Source organism: Schistocerca cancellata, chromosome 6, assembly GCF_023864275.1.
Source record: "Schistocerca cancellata isolate TAMUIC-IGC-003103 chromosome 6, iqSchCanc2.1, whole genome shotgun sequence".
In the NCBI taxonomy this organism is placed as follows: domain Eukaryota; kingdom Metazoa; phylum Arthropoda; class Insecta; order Orthoptera; family Acrididae; genus Schistocerca; species Schistocerca cancellata.
The window spans coordinates 226,923,500-226,947,220 of NC_064631.1; the positions used below are offsets into that span (position 1 = coordinate 226,923,500).

General features: G+C 39.5%; 1 protein-coding gene across 2 annotated transcripts in view; it reads left to right on the forward strand.

Annotated features, from left to right (window-relative positions):
* The window catches only part of LOC126088122 (bromodomain-containing protein 7), a 148,972-nt gene that overhangs the window by 100,119 nt on the left and 25,132 nt on the right, over positions 1-23,721 (forward strand). For both annotated transcript variants that reach the window (XM_049906226.1, XM_049906227.1), the window contains exons 7-8: positions 955-1,138; positions 17,180-17,315. In XM_049906226.1, coding sequence (XP_049762183.1) covers positions 955-1,138; positions 17,180-17,315 — 320 coding nt within the window. The remainder of the gene's footprint in view (positions 1-954; positions 1,139-17,179; positions 17,316-23,721) is intronic.

Below are 23,721 nucleotides of genomic sequence, written 5' to 3' on the forward strand. Positions count from 1 at the left end.
ACCCACATCCTTTCGTCTTTCCCTCTCCTTCCCTCTTTCCTGATGAAGCAACCGTTGGTTGCGAAAGCTTGAATTTTGTGTGTATGTTTGTGTTTGTTTGTGTGTCTATTGACCTGCCAGCAATTACTTCTTTATTTTGATATCTTCTGTAATCATAATTTTTATGACATCTGTTTTAGAACTATTATTGCAACCTAACTGTACAGTGACGTGCAATCTAACTGGGTCCTTGTTGTCGTGCACCAAAAATGATCTGCAGTTTACAATAACAGTTACTAAACATACCACTCCATAAGTGAAATTTTATGATGTCCAAATGGACAACAAATGAATACATTGCTAAACTAAAGAAAACAAGTAATTTGGCAGTCTCTGAATTTAGAAGATAGTACCTTTCTTTTATATGCACCATTTGCACAAACGCATTGGATAAACATACTATGAAAGTGTCTTCAAACACCTCAGAGATCTGAACACACTTACAGGAGTGCACTGGCAGGGAGGAACCCACAGTCGTGACATCGTAAAAAATTCAAAAATTAAAATGTACCTCGTAAGTCATAACATCCTTCAGTTATCTTTATTTTGAGGTTACAAATTCTTTTTAGCACGCAAATTAAGTTACTGGTAAAACATGTCTCTCGTCATATTGGATATCATCATCATCAGTAAGTACCACTGTACTTGCCTGTATATGAGCAGCATAGATAAGTAAAGAGCAGCTGAATAATATATCTAGCTAAGCAGTATAGCCCCTCCCTATCTCCCTCCCTCCCTCCACCCCCTGCCAAAAAGAAAGGTGATAATTTTATGGGAGGGGGGGGGGGGGGGGGCACAGTTACAATGTTCTCAAGGAAAAGTTAAGTTGACAACTTTCTTTTAGAAGCCAAAACTTCAGTTCTACACTTAGTTTACACGGTTGTGGCCTTATTAAAGTGAAAACTTTACTTTTAGATGGGCTTCTTAAGACAGAACAAGGATGGTAGTACTTCTCTCGCCATCCTGGTTCCAAATGATGGCATAGCTCCAGGCACAAATGAACGCCCAATTTCATTGGGCATGCTATCAGGGAAATTATCTCATGGCACAGGACAGCTTCAAGGATTTAGAGAAGATCGACGTAACATAGCTAAAGGAGGTAACTATGTGTGATGTATTTATTTTGATTGTAGACTGTACAAATTAATTGTCATTGTTTATGTCTCAAATTGCACATTTTTCTGTCTTGCTTAAAGTTGTAGCTACGTGTTTATTACAGTAGTTTACTGTTATTTTATATGAATGTCTGTAACTGAATGTGAGCATTAAATAGTTTTTAATTAATTGTTTTTGAGGTTTATGTTGAACAGAGAGCAGTAAAGAGAGACATATTCTTAAACAGTGATGACAGCAGATTGGCAACATGAGAAAGTAGGAAAGAGCTAATGGTACAATTAATTTATTGTTGCTCTTCTCTCTAAAAAATACATAGTTTGTTGTAGTTTTCATGTTTTATTAAAGACAGGAATTGGTGTTATACTGATAAGCATATACTGGCTTGTGAAAACTAACTGACTTTATGGTTTGATTTTGCAAAGCTTTTGTCTTCAGTACCCGACTAGATAATAAGGTAAGTTATGAAATAAAGAGACTGTCAAATATAACAATAGCAATTGTGCTGTAATTATAGGAAGTTGGAGAAATGGATTTAAAGTATGAGCCAGGTCCCTTGCAGAATTATGGAAGAAAAGATGTGAGATTACATAGCAGGCAAAGTAGCCTAAGAGGAGAGTGATGAATTGAGAGAAAGAGATGAAACACAGGAAAGTGACATAACCTGGTGCAGGAAGTTTTGATAAAATTTGTGTCAGTAGCAGGAAATTAAAAAAAAAAAAAAAAAAAAAGCACTCTGTCATCAGGCCACGAGTGGCCTACCAGGACCATCCGATCGCCGTGTCATCCTCATTGGAGGATGCAGATACTAGGGGCGTGGGATCAGCACACCGCTCTCCCGGTCGTTATGATGGTATTCTTGACCGAAGCCGCTACTATTCGGTCGAGTAGCTCCTCAATTGGCATCGCGAGGCTGAGTGCACCCCGAAATATGGCAACAGCGCATGGCGGCTTGGATGGTTACTCATCCCAGTGCTGACCACACCCAACAGCGCTTAACTTCAGTGATCTCACGGGAACCAGTGTATCCACTGCGGCAAGGCCATGTCAGTAGCAGGAAATGGAAAAATAAATTAATTGAACAAAGATAACATTAATTCAAAACAATTTTATTTGTAGGGAAATAAAGAATAAAGGGAATTCAATCATGAAGTGAAGTGTCACATGTTGGTAAGGTCTTTCACTGCAATCATGAAGTTATTTTGTTGTGTTTTACAGTAGTGTGTGACGGCTGTTTTAGTTCTCTTTTTATTCATATAAATGTGTGTGTCTAGCAAATCAGTGTCTATGCAGACTGCCCATAATTTGCTAACTTCAGTAGAATTCTCTATTTCTGATTACTTGTATATAAGAAAACCACCCGTTTGTAGTATACCAGTCAACAGAAACAAAATTTTAAATAATAGTTGGAATAGTGAGCTTCTGCTTAACAGACCATTTATATTTTTCAAAGTACAAAAATTTCTAGGTGCTTGCATGTCTTTACATTACAGTGAAGTCACTAAAATGATACAGCAACTGGCATGAGGAAACATCATATTTGAGATGTTATAATGCACTCAAGAATATGCAATTCAGAGATAAAATAATTAACTGACAAAATTACCAGCTCTGGAATTTTTAAATTAAACCAGTAGCTGAAGATTTGAAATGATCTTGCTTACCTCACAGTCATAGTTTTCATTTCATGAAAGAGTTCTGGCAATCTTATGTCGTGTTTTTGTTGGTTGTTGTTGTTGTTGTTGTGGTGGTGGTGGTGGTCATCATCCAAAGACTAGTTTAATGCAGGTTGCCATGCTCGTCTATCCTGTTTAAGTCTCTTCACCTCTGAATAACTACTGCATCCTATTTTGATGTGAACTTGCTTGCTGTAGTGTATACAGGGTGTATATGATCCATGACGACTGGGAGATCCAGGAAAAGCTCGGGAATTTTCTCATCCGAGGGAAAAACGAGAAAAGCCTGGGAATTTTTCATTGTTTTAGTTTTCAGTTAAATTTTTTTAATGTTGACTGCTAGGAACCAATACTCTAACAAAGAATATTACTGTGTCATGCTACTGCAGAATAATACTGCAGCAATAAAACATGAATGAGAGGGGAAAAAAATCGAAAGTAAAACTTAAGTTGCCAAGGAAATGCGCCATATATAACAACAAAACACAGTGCTTATACAAGCATATGCCAACAGCAAACTGTGTCAAAGGCTTTAGGAAGACTATGCAATGCTTTTATAACAACAAATTGCCACCAATGACCATGACGTCACAACTGTTTACATTAGATTTGTTTGAGCAGTTGTGAGCAAGCACATGCCCAGTTTCGTTGCATATGAGTAGTACCTTTTCTGGTTTCTGGCTACAGAAATGTGACTATTAGCTGTTTAAGCAGTAGCAGCAAACAGCCTGATGCTACCCAGTAAAATTTGACTGGTGCGCCCAAGCTGCCAGATTCACACATGCGCGGGGGCAAACTGGGTTATCTGCCCCGGGTGCAATTTCAGGGGGAGTGGAGGGGGGAGTGCCAAATTCATATTCTTGAGTGAAAAAACCTTGTTTCACAAAGAGCATAGCATCCAGCGCACGTTGGTCTATTGATTATTCATATGATTTTGAAACGTGTCCCTGTTGGTTTTTGAACACATTCTAAGGTGATTTCTGAATGAATCATAAGTTGACTTTTGAATGCGACATAGTGTACTTGATGTCTCTGCCAGGGGAATCCCCGTCGCATCTAGAAAAACTTTTCTGCAGACAAAAGGGGACTGGGCTATATGAGCTGAATGGAATAAAGTCAAATGGGTGAAGGTCAAACGCTGTTATGTGGATGATTGGGTTTTCGAATGATCAGCATTGTTATAACTACTAGTGAAATCTATAGGTTCATACTACCAGAGTGGAAATAAATGACTAACAGGGAAGAAAGATTACGTATTGTCTTCTTGGTGTATCCAGTAAAGTGAAATTTTGACACAAGATTTTTGGCTAGATTGCTACATTAGTAAGGGCCAGTTGTACAGTCCCCGGCTAGAAGCCACTTAAGTTCTATTGTGGCAGTAGCACGGAAAATGCATTGTACGAACAATTAATAACGCCTAACCGGAGAATAATCGTGGGATAACTAAACTGGTGATTGTGGCAGGGTGGGTGTAGTTAATGAGAATAAGTTCTGACAATGGCAGGAATAGTTACAGAATTAGTGATGACAAGCTTGTTTGTGCGAATGAGGAAGGAGAAGAAGTTGGGACATCACACAAATTATGGAAGAATATAACGATTCCAAATTTATATAAAAGTTTTGTACTACTTCTTTTTGTTCTCATGCTTGAGCAGCTGAACCATATGAATCAAATGTGAAACTATTTCCTAACGTAAAGCTTTTTGCTTGTAGTAGGCCTAATAGGCATTTGATATTGGTAATTCATGAATTATATTCTGTCATGTTATAAAAATGGCCATTTGTGCCAAACCAACCTCGTTTATTCGATATGTGTTAAAATTGCTGCAATATTAGGCAAGTCTATTTTGTTTCATCTAGCAGACAGTGACAAAATAGACATAATCAGATTGAGAAACCACACAGTCTTGGATACTATTTGTATTAACAGCTTACGCAGTATTAGACAACAACATTTCAATTTTTTATGTAGCAAAACGTTTGACGAACTTCGATGAGGTAATAGATTCTGTCGCAGAAAGGAAAGCAAGGCATGGAAATCTGTAGCAAGATTAGAAATAAAAAATGCTAGGATGTAAGGATTGAAGAAATGTGTACTGTCTTGCTTGTCTCTTGTCTTTACTGGTTTTGTGTATCCTATATTTAATTTTATGTCACACATTATTAGCTAAAATGCAAAAAAAAGCACAAATTTTCTGAAAAGTTCTTGTTCTCCCGGTTACAAATAATCCCACTCAGTATTAACTGCGAGGTTTTTTTAAAAAAGAAACGGGGGTGGGGGGGGGGGGGGGGTCTGGATGTCAAACCGACAAGGAGCAAGAGAGGCACCATGGGACATTTTAATATCCACTGTCCTGAATGTGATAGAAGGATGGTATGTGAAGAGGTGTGGCGCTGAACTTCGGCACACTTAAGGCCAAATAACATGCCTTACATTTCCTCGAACATGTATGTTTTATGTATCAGACTCTTCAGAAAGATGTGCGCTACAAAATGAACATATTTCTTAAAAGTCGATATTTTAAAAACTTTTGACATCCTACCTCAAATGCTTTGGACTTGGGGATGGGGTTCGGAAATATCGTAGATCCAGGGCTGATGCACAGAGCAGACTGAGTTTTTAGTGGGGAGTGGGTAGTCTCCATGTGACCCGTGTTGACATTTAGTGATTTTGCTGTTTCCTCTTTGTTTATTGCTCTCATATCAAATAAAAACAAAACGGATTTCTGTGGCCGGGAGCTATTAAGTGAATTAAAATACATTCACATAATTACAGGAGGCTAAAACATGTTATTAGTTGCAGATTGTTTTTTATTTCCACCTTTCTGACAGTTGAGCATTAATCGCCTTGTGGAACACTAAAGTTATTTTATCTGTTTGCTAAATAAACGTGGCTTTTATTAATCTTTTCTGCTGAGGCAGTGTTTAATTCCACACTAGTGGCTAGTTTCAACTGTTCGCTGCCTTTCAAGTGCACATTTTCATCTTCCAGTGTGTATGCCATAATAAAGAACCAAACACGTGATAATACGATACTGGTATTCCAAGAAAATATAAACTCGAATCTGGACATACGTATGTACACTTTAAGCCAAATTATGTATTTTATTATAGTTCACGAAATTCAGGTGTTTTTTTATGACATTATGAAAGATCTTTTAATGGTTTACACATATGAATATACGAGCTTCCTGCATCATCGTAGCTGCACAAGCACGGTGATGCCTGTTGCTGACACTGTCTGGCGACTGCTGAAACAAACCTATTTCTAACAGGTCGCAGGAAAATATTGACAATCGTTACTTTCAAAGTAAATTTCCTTTCACGCAAGATGAACCATGTGCGAGAATGTACGATGAATTTCTTAAATCACAGAATGTATGTTTGTTGTGTTAAGAACGGCATCAGGCCATCCACAAGGAATTGTTTCTCAAAACAGGTATTTTTGACAATTGTATGTATGCAGAAAGTACCAAGTTTCATCTCAGACAAGAAAAACATTAACAAGTAAAGAACTTGCTAGCAGCTGAAAGTAGTTGCACATGTTTTGCAACATTATTTCATTTACTCGTTTTTGAAACTCTTGCTAGGTATGGGCTCTTAAGTTACCAATTTCTGCTGCACTCTAATGTGATATTTACAAACATAGCATGACTTCATTCCAGTGTATAGAATTACCATTGTCACAGAAAAATGTCTTTAACATTATAGAAACATTAATATTAAACGCCAGTCAGTGATGCATGATAGGTAACTACAGTGACAGGAATTCAAGAGCGAAGTTTCAGCCCCTCTGTTGGTTTTCTTTAATTATAAGCAGTGGATTCCCCTTTATTGCAAGCAGTGGAATGTGAAGTCATATTTATTTGATAAACTTCCTTTAGACTCTGCTTTTTGAGGCTTATGGAAGCCCATAAGGAGTCATACTCCATAGAAGCCGAGCTGCTACATGGAGCTAATAGGCATTCCAAGACACACTGCACTCCATGTTTTAAAAATTCAGTATCAGTGGTTCTAAAAATATTGACTCATTATTTAAATGTGAGTGGAAAATATTCTAAATGCATTTTAATAATTTAAATCTACAATACCTTATTGAAAAATATATTTAATGTATCTATCAGGGCGGCTCTGCTTCAGAGCCTTTAATTCTGGTGACTGTTGCCGACCCATGTGCCTTGTTTTGACATAGGTCTTTCAGTACTCTGTCAAATTATTCTCTCAGTATTACATTTCTGCGAATAGAATATTTGCTGTCACCCTGGGGGTGCCCACCTGCTGACTTCCACATTTCCTTCATCTTCATTTTATTATTGGCGGTACAAAAGCTGTCCATTATGTTTTTAGCCTTCTTGCCTTTTCCCTTATGAATTTCCCAGCTAGATCAGAAAACATTCTTGGCAGATACCTCTACTTGGTAGATGCATCACTGTGGGATCGAGGGACTGATGACCTAGTTGTCTGGTCCCCAATGCTGCAGAATAATATTGCAGCAATAAAATAAATGAGAGAAAAACACCAATATAAAACTTAAGAAAATGCACCATTTACAACAACTAAACACAGTACGCACACAAGCATTCGCCAACAGCAAAATGTGTCGAAGGCTGTAGGACAAAGACTACAAAATACTTCATAACGACAGGCTGCTTTCGATGAGCGTGGTATCACACCTGTGACACCAATAGGTTCATCTGAGCAGTTGCCAGTGGGCTCATGCACATGCACAGAGCTGGAGTCACATATGAGCAGTGCCTTCTACTTCTCGCTGCTTAAAGTGTGGCTATTAGATGTTTAAGCAGTAGCTGCTAGCAGACAGATGCCATCCAGAAAAAATTTTCTGGCACATCCAAGCTGCCAGATTTGTGCATGCGCAGAGCAGTGACAGCTGTTGTGGGGAGTAGTTTCCACATGACCCATGTTTACATTTGATGACTGCTATTTTCTCTTGATTTACAGCTCTCATGTCAAATGAAACAAAATAGATTTGTGTGACTGAGAGCTATCGAATGAATTTCAAGACATTCAAATAATTGTGGACAACTAAAGTGTGTTAGTAATTTCAGTTTTTGATTTTATTATATTTCCACATTATTGGCCATCAAGCATTAATTGCATAGCAGAAGAATGAAGTATTTTTGTTGATTTGCTAGAGAAATTTGGCTTTTATTAATCATTTCCACAGAGGCAGTCAATTTATTTGAAATGAAATGTTTCATTCCTCACTATTAGCAGGTTTGAACTCTTTTCTGAATTTCAAGTGCACTTTTTCATCACATGGCCTGTATGGCATTGTTGTTGTTGTTGTGGCCTTCGGTCCAGAGACTGGTTTGATGCAGCTCTCCATGCTACTCTATCCTGTGCAAGCTGCTTCATCTCCCAGTACCTACTGCAACCTACATCTTTCTGAATCTGTTTAGTGTATTCATCTCTTGGTCTCCCTCTACGATTTTTACCCTCCACTCTGCCCTCCAATACTAAATTGGTGATCCCTTGATGCCTCAGAATATGCCCTACTAACCGATCCCTTCTTCTAGTCAAGTTGTGCCACAAATTGCTTCTGTCTCCAATTCTATTCAATACCTCCTCATTAGTTATGTGATCTATCCATCTAATCTTCAGTATTCTTCTGTAGCACCACATTTCGAAAGCTTCTATTCTCTTCTTGTCTAAACTATTTATCGACCACGTTTCAGTTCTATTCATGGCTACACTCCGTACAAATACGTTCAGAAATGACTTCCTGACACTTAAATCAATACTCGATGTTAAAAAATTTCTCTTCTTCAGAAACGCTTTCCTTGCCATTGCCAGTGTACATTTTATATCCTCTCTACTTCGACCATCATCAGTTATTTTGCTCCCCAAATAACAAAACTCATTTACTACTTTATCGTCTCATTTCCTAATGTAATTCCCGCAGCATCACCCGATTTAATTCGACTACATTCCATCATCCTCGTTTTGCTTTTGTTGATGTTCATCTTATACAGGTTGAATAATATCGGGGATAGGCTACAACTCCCTTCCCAACCACTGCTTCCCTTTCATGTCCCTCAACTCTTATAACTGCCATCTGGTTTCTGTACTAACTGTAAATAGCCTTTTGCTCCTTGTATTTACCCCTGCCACCTACAGAACTTGAAAGGGAGTATTCCAGTCAACATTGTCAAAAGCTTTCTCTAAGTCTACAAATGCTAGAAACGTAGGTTTGCCTTTCCTTAATCTATTTCCTAAGACAAGTCTTGGGGTCAGTATTGCCTCACATGTTCCAGCATTTCTACTGAATCCAAACTGATCTTCCCTGAGGTCGGCTTCTACCAGTTTTTCCATTCGTCTGTAAAGAATTCGTGTTATTATTTTGCAGCCGTGGCTTATTAAACTGATATTTCGGTAACTTTCACATCTGTGGACACCTGCTTTCTTTGGGATTGGAATTTTTATATTCTTCTTGTAGTCTGAGGGTGTTTCGCCTGTCTCATACATCTTGCTCACTAGATGGTAGAGTTTTGTTATGCATGGCTCTCCCAAGGCTGTCAGTAGTTCTAATGGAATGTTGTCTACTCCCGGGGCCTTGTTTCGACTTAGGTCTTTCAGTGCTCTGTCAAACTCTTCACGCAGTATCATATCTCCTATTTCATCTTCATCTACATTTTCTTCCATTTCTATAATAATGTCCTCAAGAACATCGGTCTTGTATAGACCCTCTGTATACTCCTTCCACCTTTTTGCTTTCCCTTCTTTGCTTAGAACTGGGTTTCCATCTGAGCTCTTGATATTCGTGTTAGTTGTTCTCATTTCTCCAAAGGTCTCTTTAATTTTCCTGTAGGGAGTATCTATCTTGCCCCTAGTGATATGCACCTCTACATCCTTCCTTACATTTGTCCTCTAGCCTTCCATATGGCATTATGCTGCAATAAAGAACCAAACATGAGATAATACAGTTTGATGCTCCAAGAAAACTGACTTCCCAGAAACCACACTGAAAAGCTTAAGCAGACACTTACATATCTGCCTTCCATGAAAATTAACATTTTTAACATTTATCTGGTACCTCCTCTAGGCTCTGGTTGCAGAAAAATATTCCAAATGGTGGTTTGAGAACTTTAAAGTAAATTTCCTTTTACACAAAATGAATTATGTTACACGTGAGAATGTGCAATGAATTTCTTAAATCACTGAACATTTGACGCTCATTCAAAACTTCACACCTTAAGCACCAGCCGCTTAGAAAAATTTAGAGCCCAGGAAACCATACATTTATGCCATCATTTAAAATTTTACTGGCACATTTGTGTTTGATATATCTTAATGGGCAACACACATGTGAAAAGACCAATAATGTATGTGAAAGCTTAGCTTTCCTTGTGGCTATACAATATGCATATTAATTTAAACCATGAACTCTTCCTATTTATGTGTTTGTGCTACTTAATATTGATATTGCTATTTTATAAGTACATCATGTGTCCTCTGCTCTGAATATCTGCCGCCATTTGCTGATGAAATAACATGACATGAGCTATGATTGACTGACACAAATGCATCATAATTTCAATTTCAGGGTTTAGGAAACTAATTTTATCTGTTTCATGGAATTCATATTTAACGAAAATAAGCGGTGTACATGTTGCTGTGCATCAAAGATCTTTCCAAAAAGCATTTTTCCTTTTTTTCTCCTGGGTTTCATTTACAAAAGTGCCTGGAAGCTCTATGCTGATATGTAAAACCTTTACCATTCAAAGGATTGACAAGTTTTGCAGTTCCAAGGGAAATTATATTGTTACTTAACACAGACAAAGTGTATTTCTCACCCAGGAAAAGTGTATTTCTAACTGGGAAATCAAAACTCTGGATTGTTGATAATGTGCACCACTCCTCTGTTCTCCCCCCGTCTACTTGAATTCAAGTGTTAGCTTAGCAGTTGAAATTCATGTGTGTTGGAGGATCGCTGCTGGCTGTATTTACCTCTACAAGTTGCGGTTCACTCTGAGCCTCAAACAGTTTCTTGTAGAACAAGTCTTCATGTATTATGAGGCTCGACCTCTTCTTGCCCTCAGCGTCAGGTTTTGGAAGCCTCATAACATCTCACAAGCTGTGCATCATGAACACAGGCACTACCTCTCATTTCTGTGATGCAACTGGGCCATCCTCAGCCATCAACCTCTCTTTCTGTTCTCCTGCCCTCATGGACGCTGTTCAGTGGGAAGTCACTGATGACCCCCCTTACAGTGACCACATCCCACTCCGGATTCACCTACTGGACAGACCTGTCCCTGAAGGGATCCAGCCATGTTGGATGATCAACAGAGCTGACTAGACATTATTGAGACAGCTGGCTGTGTTTGAATGCTGCGACCATTACGTATGTGATCCACCGTGCCACTGACTTTTCCATCCCGACATCCTCTAGTCATCTCTTAAGACAACCTGTCACTTATTGGACTGATGAGTACCATTCAGTAATCTGAGTCTGGCTTTGCGATGGTTCAAGTGCCGCCCAATGGCGAAAAACCTCACAACCTTTCGAGTGGTGAGGACCAAGGCTCAACACGTCATTAAGGAGAGCAAGAAAAGGTCATAGCAAATGTTACTGGCCTATATCAACTCTTCCACTGTTTTACAAAAGTACAGAAAGCCATCAGGAGGATTTCCAGTAAACACAGTTGTTTACCTGTAGCAGCAGTTGGTTGGTTGTTTGGGGGAAGAGACCAAACTGCGAGGTTATTGGTCTCATAGCATTAGGCAAGGATGGGGAAGAAAGTTGGCTGTGCCCTTTCAAAGGAACCATCCTGGCATTTGCCTGGAGCGATTTAGGGAAATCACGGAAAACCTAAATCAGGATGGCCGGACGCAGCAGTGCTAAAACAAGGGTGTCTCCAAACCACACTCTGATACATCAGCCAGCCAGTGGCAGAGCATTTTTCAATGGCTACTGCCAAAATTCCAGCCAGGATCCAGCAGTATGCTGCTAATGCGTGACTGTGGAGAGGGTCCAATTGGACTTCAGATCTAATAATTCAAAGTCTTACAGTTGCGCCCTTTGTCCAAATGGGAGCTGCAATGTTTGATGCCAATGATACTGCACATGGTCACAATCAGATCCGTTACAATGTGCTCCGACATTTGCAAGTTGTGTCAAAGAAAATCTTCCTTGAATGTTTTAATTTCATATGGCAGACAGGCCCCTTTCCCAGCTTGTTGAGAGAGGCTATTTTGATACCTCTCCTCAAACCAGAAAAGGCCTGAACATATCTCAATAATTACTGAAGTGTCACCTTAATGAGCTGTGTAGGAAGGACCTAGGAATGAATGGTTAACCGTCATCTAGTCTGGATGTTAGCTGGCAACTCCTTAACTGCTCTTTGTGTGGATTCAGGAGATTTCGATCTGCTGTTGGCAACCTGACACTTTTAGAGGTGTATATCCAGCAGGGTTTCCTATGTCACTGTCTCAGTATCTTTCATATCAGTAAGGCATTTAGGGAAATCACGGAAAACCTAAATCAGGATGGCCGGACGCAGCAGTGCTAAAACAAGGGTGTCTCCAAACCACACTCTGATACATCAGCCAGCCAGTGGCAGAGCATTTTTCAATGGCTACTGCCAAAATTCCAGCCAGGATCCAGCAGTATGCTGCTAATGCGTGACTGTGGAGAGGGTCCAATTGGACTTCAGATCTAATAATTCAAAGTCTTACAGTTGCGCCCTTTGTCCAAATGGGAGCTGCAATGTTTGATGCCAATGATACTGCACATGGTCACAATCAGATCCGTTACAATGTGCTCCGACATTTGCAAGTTGTGTCAAAGAAAATCTTCCTTGAATGTTTTAATTTCATATGGCAGACAGGCCCCTTTCCCAGCTTGTTGAGAGAGGCTATTTTGATACCTCTCCTCAAACCAGAAAAGGCCTGAACATATCTCAATAATTACTGAAGTGTCACCTTAATGAGCTGTGTAGGAAGGACCTAGGAATGAATGGTTAACCGTCATCTAGTCTGGATGTTAGCTGGCAACTCCTTAACTGCTCTTTGTGTGGATTCAGGAGATTTCGATCTGCTGTTGGCAACCTGACACTTTTAGAGGTGTATATCCAGCAGGGTTTCCTATGTCACTGTCTCAGTATCTTTCATATCAGTAAGGCATTCGACACTACTTGGAGACACATTATTCTAGGGCAGCTCCACCAGTGGGGCTTTCGTGGCCACCTCCCCTTCTTCGTATGATTCTTCCTACCGAAGCATTTTTTAGGTCCCAAGTTGCTGACATACTGGCAGATCATTTTGAACAGGAGAATGGCGTTCCTCAAGGCAGTGTTTTAAGTGTTACCCTCTTTGCCATATCAGTAAGCAGCACCACATTAATGGTAAGAAGTCCTGTACAATACACCTTATTTGTGGATGATTTTGCAGTTTTCTGTTTCTCCTGCAGTATTGCAACAGTGACTCATGAGTCACAACTTACAGTACTGAGGATAATGGAGTGGGCTGAAAAGACAAGTGTTCATTTTTCTGCAGATAAGTGTACGTGTGTGGGGTGGGAGGGGGGGTTCTCATATTTTTAGTTTACCTGTCTTGCATATGAGGGACACCATTCTACATTTTAAAGACTCTTTGGGGTTTCTGGGCCTCATTTTTTACTCCAAACTGTCTTGGTTACCACACCTTAAGGCCCAGAAGGTGCAGAGTTTCATATAGTGCCTTAGCCCCAGATCTTGGGGAGCTGACAGGGTGTGTGCGCTCCAGTTTTATAGGGCCTTCATGCAGTCGCAGCTAGATGACGCGTGCACAGTGTATGGATCAGTGAGGTCTGAAGATCATTGATACTGTCCACCATGAGGGGATTAGGCTGACCACGGGTGCTTACAGGACCCCCCTCCCCCCCTATGTCCAGTCTGTGTTGAGCCTGAGGTATCGCTACTCACTATCTAGGATATGTCAGGTATGTAAGATCCTCACTCCTCCAAATTCACCAGCCTACCAAAATGTTGTTCATCCATCTCTGGAAAGCCTTTTCTTCCATCATACATAAGCAACAGGGCTGTTTGGGATCCACATGCAGTTTCTTGGTACAGAGGAAGTACAACCCGAAATCAAGGGTTTTAACCATGTGCCACCATGGTTACTGCAAGGACCTGGAGTCATTTAGATTTACTGCAGTTGAGGAGAGGTTTCACTCCTGCATATATCTTTAACACATTTATTTTATGAAATCTTAACTGAGCACCACCACTCTGCAGCTGTGTTTATGGATGGGTCTAAACGGGAGGGGGGGGGGGGGGACTCTGTTGGTTGCACTGTCATTTTCCTTGATTGTGCCCAATTGCCTCAAGACTTTACTGTCTTCGATGTGGAAGTATACATGATCTTGTGGGCACTAGAGCAGATGCAATGTGTTTGGAGTGCTACATTCCTTGCCTGTTATGACTCCCTGAGTGTATCTCTCTCTACAATGCTTGTACTGAGCAGATAAAGTAGTCCATAATATCCAGGACCCTCATCAGTCTACAAAGTCCATGATACAGCTGGGGATACTTCCTTCCATCTCTGCAGGCGGAATGAGGTCCTTCTTACTTGTCTTCCCATAGGTTACAGCCCTATGACACATGGCTCTTGCTCTGGCGAGAAGCAGCCTCCAATGTGTGGCACTTGTGGTGTGCAGATCACAGTGTGCCATGTTTACTAGACAGTGCTTTATATTCGGACCAAAGGGCAGCAGCTCATTTGCTGATAGACTTGCCCACTTTTTAAATTGGGAATCGAATGAATGTGGTACGACTTTTAAGATTTTGTGAATTGTCCGACTTGTTCCCTAAAATTTTATGGCAGTGTTTTTAATGTGTTATCAGGCTGGCTGGCTCATCCATGTTTTTTAAACGATTTGCCAGCCGCATATTCCTGTGAATCTATTTTAGTTTTCCTCTTGTCTTGCTGAGATTTTTTTTAAGGACATCAGGACAATTTTAACCCTTTTTCCGTGATGTGAGCTAATATGATTGTGCGGGTGATTATAGTGGAGATTGAGTGGGAGTTTATTTCAGATTGATTTTAATCTTTTCTTGCTTTTTAACCACATTCAGTTCAACTTATTTCATGTGGGTGCTGATAACCTCATCATTGAGTGCCGCTAATCCACAATCGCACATACAATAAGAATTTATGAGTTACTTCGGTCACTATATAAACCACCTTAGCCATCTGTAACATATTTCACCATCACTCTGAAGAAGCTGAATTAAACAGTATACGATTAATACAAGGTATCCTTCGCAAAAACATGTATGGTGAGGTGGTATCAGAGCAAACAAAGTTGTGATAAGACAAAGTGTTTTGTCACAAAGAAGATAAAAAAAATAATAAACAGAAAGAGTTGTGAATAATATGTCCATATACTTTTCTTGCTAACATCGTTGTAAGTAATTGAATATAACAACAGACAGAAGTTCTGACTTTAAATTCAGAACTGAGACCAGCAGTTTGAATTGATGTTGTAGATATGTACTAATGATAAATCATTGTTGTGCCAAGTGCAGTCAGTGTCACAGTAGATTCTTGTTTTGTTACAGATAATTTGTTTTCAGTCATTGAGTTTCCTAATGAACTTCAAATCTCAGAGGACCGTGTTCAGTATCTGTACAGTGTGTTTTGTCATTAGTCTTGCATTAACAGCAAAGCTAAATCTTATTTGCCTATAGCAAACAAATGTGTGTTAGTTTCAGTGTAACATAATCAAAGGTCATCAGTTAGTGACATGGTTTAGTATGTCATTGTGATGATTCAAAAGATGATACAGTGTAGTGGTCCTGTGAACCTTACAACAGGGAGGGCAAACACTATAATTGGTTCTTGGGGATAGATCTGTCTAGCCGTCACATTGTTACAAAGAAAGTGGATTTTGAAATGTTGTGTTACTCATGCTGAAGTACTGCCTGCTGCCTGACATACAGTCATTGTAAGATTACCAAGTGAGGTGGTGCAGGAGTTAAAACACTGGAATAGTATTCAGTAGGAATGAAGGCCAAATCTCCATCGGGCCACTCGGATTCAGATTTATGTAAGCTTCTTAAAATGCCTAAGGAAAATATCATGATGGTTTCCAAGGACATGACTTCTTTTTCTTCTTCAGTAGCTCTACAGCCCTTGGTGAGCCTTGGCTTCTTCAACAATCTTCCTCCACACTTCTCGGTTATTTGCTGCTCTTTTCCACCCCCGGACTCCCATATTGCTGATATCCATTATTACCTCATCGATCCATCTTCTTCTAGGTCTCCCTTTTCGCCTATCTGAATGGATCCTACCTTTCATCATTTTCTTTGGAATTCTATCCTCTGCCATTCTCTCCAAGTGTCCTAGCCATCATATTCGCTGTGATTTCACAAATTTTACTATGTCCCTGCCTTGTATTAACTCTTGTAATTTGGCATTGTAGCGTGTTCTCCAACCTTCTTCCTCCCTTATTGGCCCATAGATTTTGCGTAGTATTTTCCGCTCAATGCTTCTTAGAACATTTTTATCGTGATCTGTCAATGTCCATACCTCTGAGCCGTATGTGATAACTGGGCGGACTAGGGAATTATATATTAGCAGTTTAGTTTTTCTTGTAACAAGGCTATTTTTGAAAAGCTGCATATTTGCAAAGTAAGCTCTGTTTCCTGCTTGTATTCTTTCCCTTATAGCTTTTCCAATACTGTTATCATTTGTTATTAGGGCTCCCAAGTAGTTAAAAGGGGACACTCCATTGAAGCATTTCCCATTGATTTTTAGGTTTTTAGGGGTTCTTCTGGTAAGGACATGACTACCCTTATCCAATACCTGTTAGTGCATCTCCAGTAACCTCATCCCAGTAGGACATTAATCATCCTTCCTTCCCCTCATTGTTAGCTGTACAGAGGATGTGTGTGACAAGTCTCGGTCTTAAGAATTTTACAAAGATAAACTTCACTGGGCTATAGGAAAAGAAAAGTGGTAACCAGTACTAAAAGGTAAACTATTACAGATTCAAGACTGTCACTCCACAGATGATTCTGTTCTTGTGTTCTTTCTCTCACATTATAAGCACAGAGTTGAAAGGAATAAATTAGAGAGGCAATGCAACATGTACAGAAACCTACAAGGTCTTATTCTTACTGTGCAGCATCCATGAACAAGAAGTGGTGCAAATAATGGTTGCATTAGCTGCTTCCAACACATTGTATTTTGATTATTTACGGAATATGAATATAGAAGGATCACTGTCTTACTCTTGCATTAAGACTGCATTTCATGGCATTTTAGTGAGGACTGCAGACAGTTTTATAGGTACAATGAAGTCATTAATATTCACTACTAATATTTTTTCTTCTTCTTTGCAGTTAAACCTTTGTATTATGGAGCTTTCGGATCATATGCACCATCTTACGATTCTACTTTTGCTAATTTGACAAAAGAAGAGACAGAACTTATTTACCAAACGTATGGAGATGAAACTGCAGTGCAGTATGCAGAGAGGTATGTTTGATGCCCAATTTTCACACTCTTCAATGATGTCCATTACTCATCTGATAGTAGAGCTGTCATAAGTTGGCTAAACTCAGGGAGTGGTGATCACAATAGATAGCAGGGAGATCGCTGAGAAGGCATCATATGTGGTTTAGCGAGGCCTGTCCAGGAGGCAGCCAGACAATCAGGAGTGATCATGGTCACCTGCTGTTTGAGTAGTGAGTGCTCACGGTAAAATGTGGATGTCAGACATCATTATAAATAAATAATAATAATAACAATAATAATATTAGATAAATAAATAATAATAATAATATTAGAGGATAGTGCAAACTGTGCAGTGTTTTCAGGAGAATGACAATATGTTAAGTTTGCCATAGTTTTAAATGCAAGCATATACCTGTATATTTAACTGCACAATGCATAAAGTGCAGAGTAGCTCTTTGAAAATTGACAAAAGATAATATTATGGCTGGATTAAGAACTTCAAAGTGAAGGTCAAACACACCAGTATCGATTTCTAACACGTCTAGCTACAGTTGGGCCTTATAGATTCCAGTGTGACAATCATTTGTGTGGTAAGTTTCGTGGTAAAGTACGCCTTGTAGACTCATATAAAAATTTTCTTCAATGTAAATTTCCATAACTTCACAGGTTGCCATCTACGATTTTTTTTTTTTTTTTATGTTTGGACATACATATTTGTGGAGCAACTTTTCTCTACAGTAATGAGAATTAAATTTACTTGCAGAAGCTCACTGACAGACTTCAAAATCTGTGAATAAAATAGTTACAAAATACAATTTAATGTCAATTTATACTTTATCCGAAAACGACATTCATTATAAGGTTGCACCAGTCATAACAAATACATTTTGTACCTAGTTGCCCCTTCTTCTTTGTCTCGGCAATTAAAACAAGTATGTTTCATTTCATTGTCATTCTTCATCAGTGCAACAGTTTTAGAAAATAAGTTTCCATGAAAGGCATTAACCAGCTACAGTGAAGCGATACATCACCACAGAACTATTCACGGCTGTGGAATAGTCTCATTGAAAACAGTTTCTTGTGCTGAGCTGCTGTATTCTGATTCCTCTTCCATTTCTCGCCGTGAACTGGCCATGTCACAATTGCCAGAGATAACTCTTACTTTCTCTGTCTATCACAGTCAGTGTGTAATACTTTTTCAAAATAGTCCTCCAGTATTCTACAGCACATATATATAACTGAATGAGATTGTTAGTGTAGCTGTATCAATATATTCTGTGTTGGGTTAAAATGATATTTAGTGTTAATGCTGTGTGGTTCATTCACTTTTGAGGTGCAGCCAAGTTACGACACCTCCGATATTATTACATTTATTTACTTATTTATTTGTTTGCTTATTCCTGCCCCCCTCCTCAGAACTGGAAACAAATAGAAATATGTGGTTTGTTTTAAAATATGCATACACTTTTTGTGAATTACCTGAATGTGTGGTGTCTGTTCTTTCTGACGTGTCTGAAAGAATAGACAAATTGAAGGTGGAGGGGGGGGGGGGGGGAGAAAGAAAAGGAAAGGGAAGGAACTAATAGTATCAAGTGCATCAGGACTTTATGCTGAATCAGTGGCGACGAGTGAAAATGTGTGCCAGATTGTACTTCAAACCTGGTATCTCCTGCTTACGAGGCAGTTGTATTAACAACTGCACCATCCAGACACAGTTTTTATCGCAAATGCACAACTATTTTGGAACTCCCCAAACGAATCACCTTCCCACCTAGGGCCACCTATCCAGACCTGTCCAAAAGAATAGACACCCTGCAGTCGTATAATTGATTTTCCTTGTGGAACAATAAATCCACAACCTTCAGTCTGGGCGCACAGTTCGTTTGACCTTCAGTGGGGACGTAAAATTATCGAGCATGGAGGTCATGAATGGAGGCTACGGATTGTTGCACTAGGTGGGAGTGTGAGTCAGCTGGGGAGTGTGCCAAGATGGCCCATGCATTTGTGATAAACAGTATGTCCAGATGATGTAGTGGTTAATGTAAATGCTTTGTAAGCAGGAGTTCCCAGGTTCAAATCTCGATCTTGCAAGCATTTTCACTCGTCACTACTGATTCCTCACAAAGTCCTGATGCAGCTGATACCATTAGTGCTTCCCCTCCCCCTCCCCCTCCCCTAAACATTTAGTTACATAACTTGTTGGTGAATGTGTGAAAGAAATGGCAGCGCTGTACAGCACACAAACCCTAGTAGCTGTGGCAAGAGTGAGGACTGTTTTTGATACTTAAAATGACGATATTTTCATTATAGAAACACTGTGTAGTCATTTGTTTCCTCTATTTACATGGTGTGAAAAATCATCATCAGTTGAGTGAGGTGTGTGGTGGGGATGTCTTGAATGTGTGTAATGTGCATTCATGGGTGCAACTGTTCAAAGAAGGCAACAAACCAAGACAATCTCACGCTGGAGCCAGCCCACAAGACTTGTTACACAACCTTGGTTGGCTGCCAGGTCACTTGTAACTCTGCAACTTTATCAATCCATCATCTCAGTCGCTTATTGTCTTCCACTTTTGTTTCGGTTTCATTCAGTACAGAAAATATTTCATAACATATGTGAATGCATTGCTCACATTCTGCTTGTGTTTTGCTTGCAGCTGCAGTATTGGGTGGAGTAGCTGATTCCATATTTGTTTTTGATCCACACAAAATGGAAACTTGTTTCATTATGTAGTGTTCTGCGAACATATGTTCCTGCCTAGGAATCCTTGTGTGACCTTGGCATGTAAATGTATTGTTTGTACTCTATTGTCATTGCATCTGTTTTACGTTATTTCTCGCGTTTAATGGAGAAGTCCATGTTAGCAATATTTGACGGAACTGGTATTCAGCTTTACTTCATCTTGTCACAGAATGAGTATGTATTTCTGGTTTGAAAGGTGTTGCTTCTTCCCACTGTTAAGCTTTGTAGTATTAGCGACAAAGTATATAGTTATTGTGCAAGGTACTATTATGCAGCAAAAATGTTCTACATCAATGGGTATCTTTGTAAGTGGGATTGTGTGGTATAGTTTGAACCTACTTCCACCATACTGAATGCTACTGGATTTAGTGAACTGTCGTTACACAGCATTAACTAGTAGATCCAGTGATGAAAGTGAGAGGATGTGTGGTGTTTGCTTTTAAATTTTTGTCGTTATGAAAGGATGATTGTAGAACATTGATTTCTGCTAATTTGTGTTGTTTCAGTACTTGTTAATATGTGTTAACACATTTACGTAACTACTGTTGCATCTTTAGCATTTGCAAGGAAGAATGCCTAGTCTTTAAGAATACAAAGCATACTCAGTGACAAGAAGTAGCACCATTCAAAGCAGAAATATGTAATCATCCTGTAACAAGATCTAATAGAACTGAATGCCGATTCTGTCAGAAATTGCTCACATGGATTTCTCCATTAAATGCAGTAAAGTAAGAAAAACAGCTATAAACTAAAAGGAAATAGAACAGGGACAGTATACTTGCAAGAGAGTTCTAAAATGTAATGCCTCCAATTTTTTATGTCAAAATTCTTAAAGCTTTTTAAATAAAACAAACATTATTAACATTCTACATCTTTATTCTTCATGTTTACACATTAATTTCTCAACTTGGTCACCCTACCAACAAACACATTCCTCCCAACAAGAAATAAGGTTGTTGATACCGTCAGTGTTGAATGTTTGACTTATTTGATGGAGCCTCAACCTCACTACTGCTTACATGACTTCATCACTATCAGGGTGAGATTCTCAAAGTTGTGCTTTAAGTTTTGGAAACAAACGAAAATTGGATGGGGCCAAGTTGGAACTGTATGTTGTCTTGCATTGTCATGCTGAAGGGAAATGAGCTCCATGTCTGGATGAACTCTTCAGATTTATACTTCTCATTTTCTGAGAGTTTTTTCACATGCCAACATAGTTAAAAAGTAATTGGATAGATAAAATCTACTCACCGAGAAGCGGCAGGAGAAAAAACATACTAAAAATGGTTTCAGGCATGCAAGCTTTTGAAGCCAGTGGCTGTTTCTTCTGGCAGAAGGGTAAGGAAGAGGGGTGGAGGAAAAGGACTGTAGGAGTTAGGAAAAGGGGCAGAGTTCGGAAAGATCACCGAGAACGACAGATTGGGGCAGACTTATTGGACTGGATTGAAGGAAAAACTGATTGTTGAGACTACATCAGACAAGATTTGAAAACCTGAGAGCTTAAGGTGGAAGACAGAATAATATGTAAGAAAGAAATTACTGCTATAAAATCATAAACGAGTTAATGCGAGTGAAAATTAAGAGAATTGTATGTAATAGTGGTGGTGGGGGGGGGGGGGGGGGCAGTGAAATGAAAGGTGTTGAAACTAAAACAGAGTGAAGAAATGCTGAGATGGGAGAAATTGTTGTAAATCTAAGCCAGGTGGGTGGCAAGAACCAAGAACACATAATAGCGCTTGTTTCCACCTGAAAAGTTCTGGGAGACTAGTGTCTGGCATAAGAATCCATGTGGTGTGTGTGGTGAAACAGGCACCAAGGTCACAACTGTCATGTTGTAGAACATGCTCTATAACAGGATATTGTGTGTTGCTGATATACACCTTCTGCCTATGCCCACTTGTCCTAACTGACAACTTGGTAGTAGTCATGCTGATGTAAAAGGCTGAACAGTGTTTGCAGAATAGCTAGTGTATGAAGTGTTGTTTCTCAGGTGGCTCTCTGTGTGATAGTATATGTTTTGCCAGATACAGGGCTGGTATAGGTGATTGTAGGAGGGTGCATAGGGCAAGTTTTGCAGCAGGGATTGTCACTGGGGTAGGTGCCGTAGGTTAGGGAGACGGCGGCAGTGGGAGCATAAGGTCTACAATTACATTGCAGAGATTGACAGAAAGATAAATAGTTATTCAAGATGTGGTGGGCAAAATCTGAGACAGAATGGATCTCATCTCTGGGCATGGTTTTAGGAAGTCGTGGACTTGTCGAAGTAACTGATTAATACATTGAAGACAAGGATAATACTGAGTGATACGACTTGTGCTCCAAAGTAGTTTTTTTTTCTGAGGGATCAACCATACCAGGATTGGATGTGATGGCCTGGAAATCTGCTTTCGCTAGGCTGGTGGGTAATTGAGTGCTACCCACTCCGTCCGTAAAATCACTTCTGTATATAAAGAACAACAGCGGCCCTATCACACTTCCCTCGTAAACTCCTGATAATACCCTTGCCTCTGATGAACACTCGCCGTACAGGACAGCATTCTGGGTTCTATTATTTAAGAAGACTTTAAGCCACTCACGTATCGGAACTTATTCTATATGCTCTTCAGTGGGACACCGTATCAAATCTTTCCGGAAATCTAGAAATATGGAGTCCGCCTATTGCCCTTCATCCATATTTCTCAGTATAACATGAGGAAAGGACAAGCTGAGTTTTGCACGAGTGATGCTTTCTAAAACCATGTTGATTCGTGGACATAAGCTTCTCAGTCTCAAGAAAGTTTATTATATTCGAACTGAGAATATGTTAACGGATTCTGCAGCAAACAGAAATTAGGGATATTGGTCTGTAATTTTGTGGGTCTGTTCTTTTACCCTTCTTATATGGTGGCATCACCTGTGCTTTTTTTCTAGTTGCTTGGGCGAGAGATTCACGATAAAAGCAAGCTAATTAAGGAGTCAATGCTGTAGAGTACTCTTTGTAAAATCGAATTGGGATTCCCTCCGGACCTGGAGTTTTATTTGCTTTCAAATCTTTCAGTGGTTTCTCTACGCCGGGTATGCTTATTACTATGTTGTCCTTATGGGAGTCTGTCTGATAGTCAGATGATGGTATGTTTGTATGATTCTCCTGTGTGAACGATTTCTTGAACATAAAATTTAAAACTTCGGCTTTCGTTTTGCTATGTTCAACTGCCTCACCAGACTGGTCAACAAGGGACTGGACGGAAGCCTTAGGCCCACTTGTCGATTTTAATCCGACCAGAATTTTCTCAGGTTCTCTGCCAGATCTTTTGCTAAAGTGTGACAGTGGTAGTTGTTGGATGCTTTGTGCATAGCTGTTTTCACAGACCACAAATCTCTACTAACCTTCACTTTTCGTTATTTATGCTTTCTGTTTGAACTAAGAGTGCAACAGCCTCTACTTCCTCAGCATCTGCCGAATTTTGTTATTAAACCATAGTAGGTCTTTTCCATTGTTTATCCACTTACTAGGCACATAACTCTCCAGACCACAATTTACCACTTAAACTTTGCCAATAATTCCTCTACATCCATCTTAACAGTAACTAAATGATGCCAATTCACTGTCTAAGTGAGATGTTAATAACTGTTCTATCTTGCAGAGACAGTCTCCTAGTCTTCTTGACTGACTTATTAACTTTTGTTGTCGTAGATGCTTTTAAT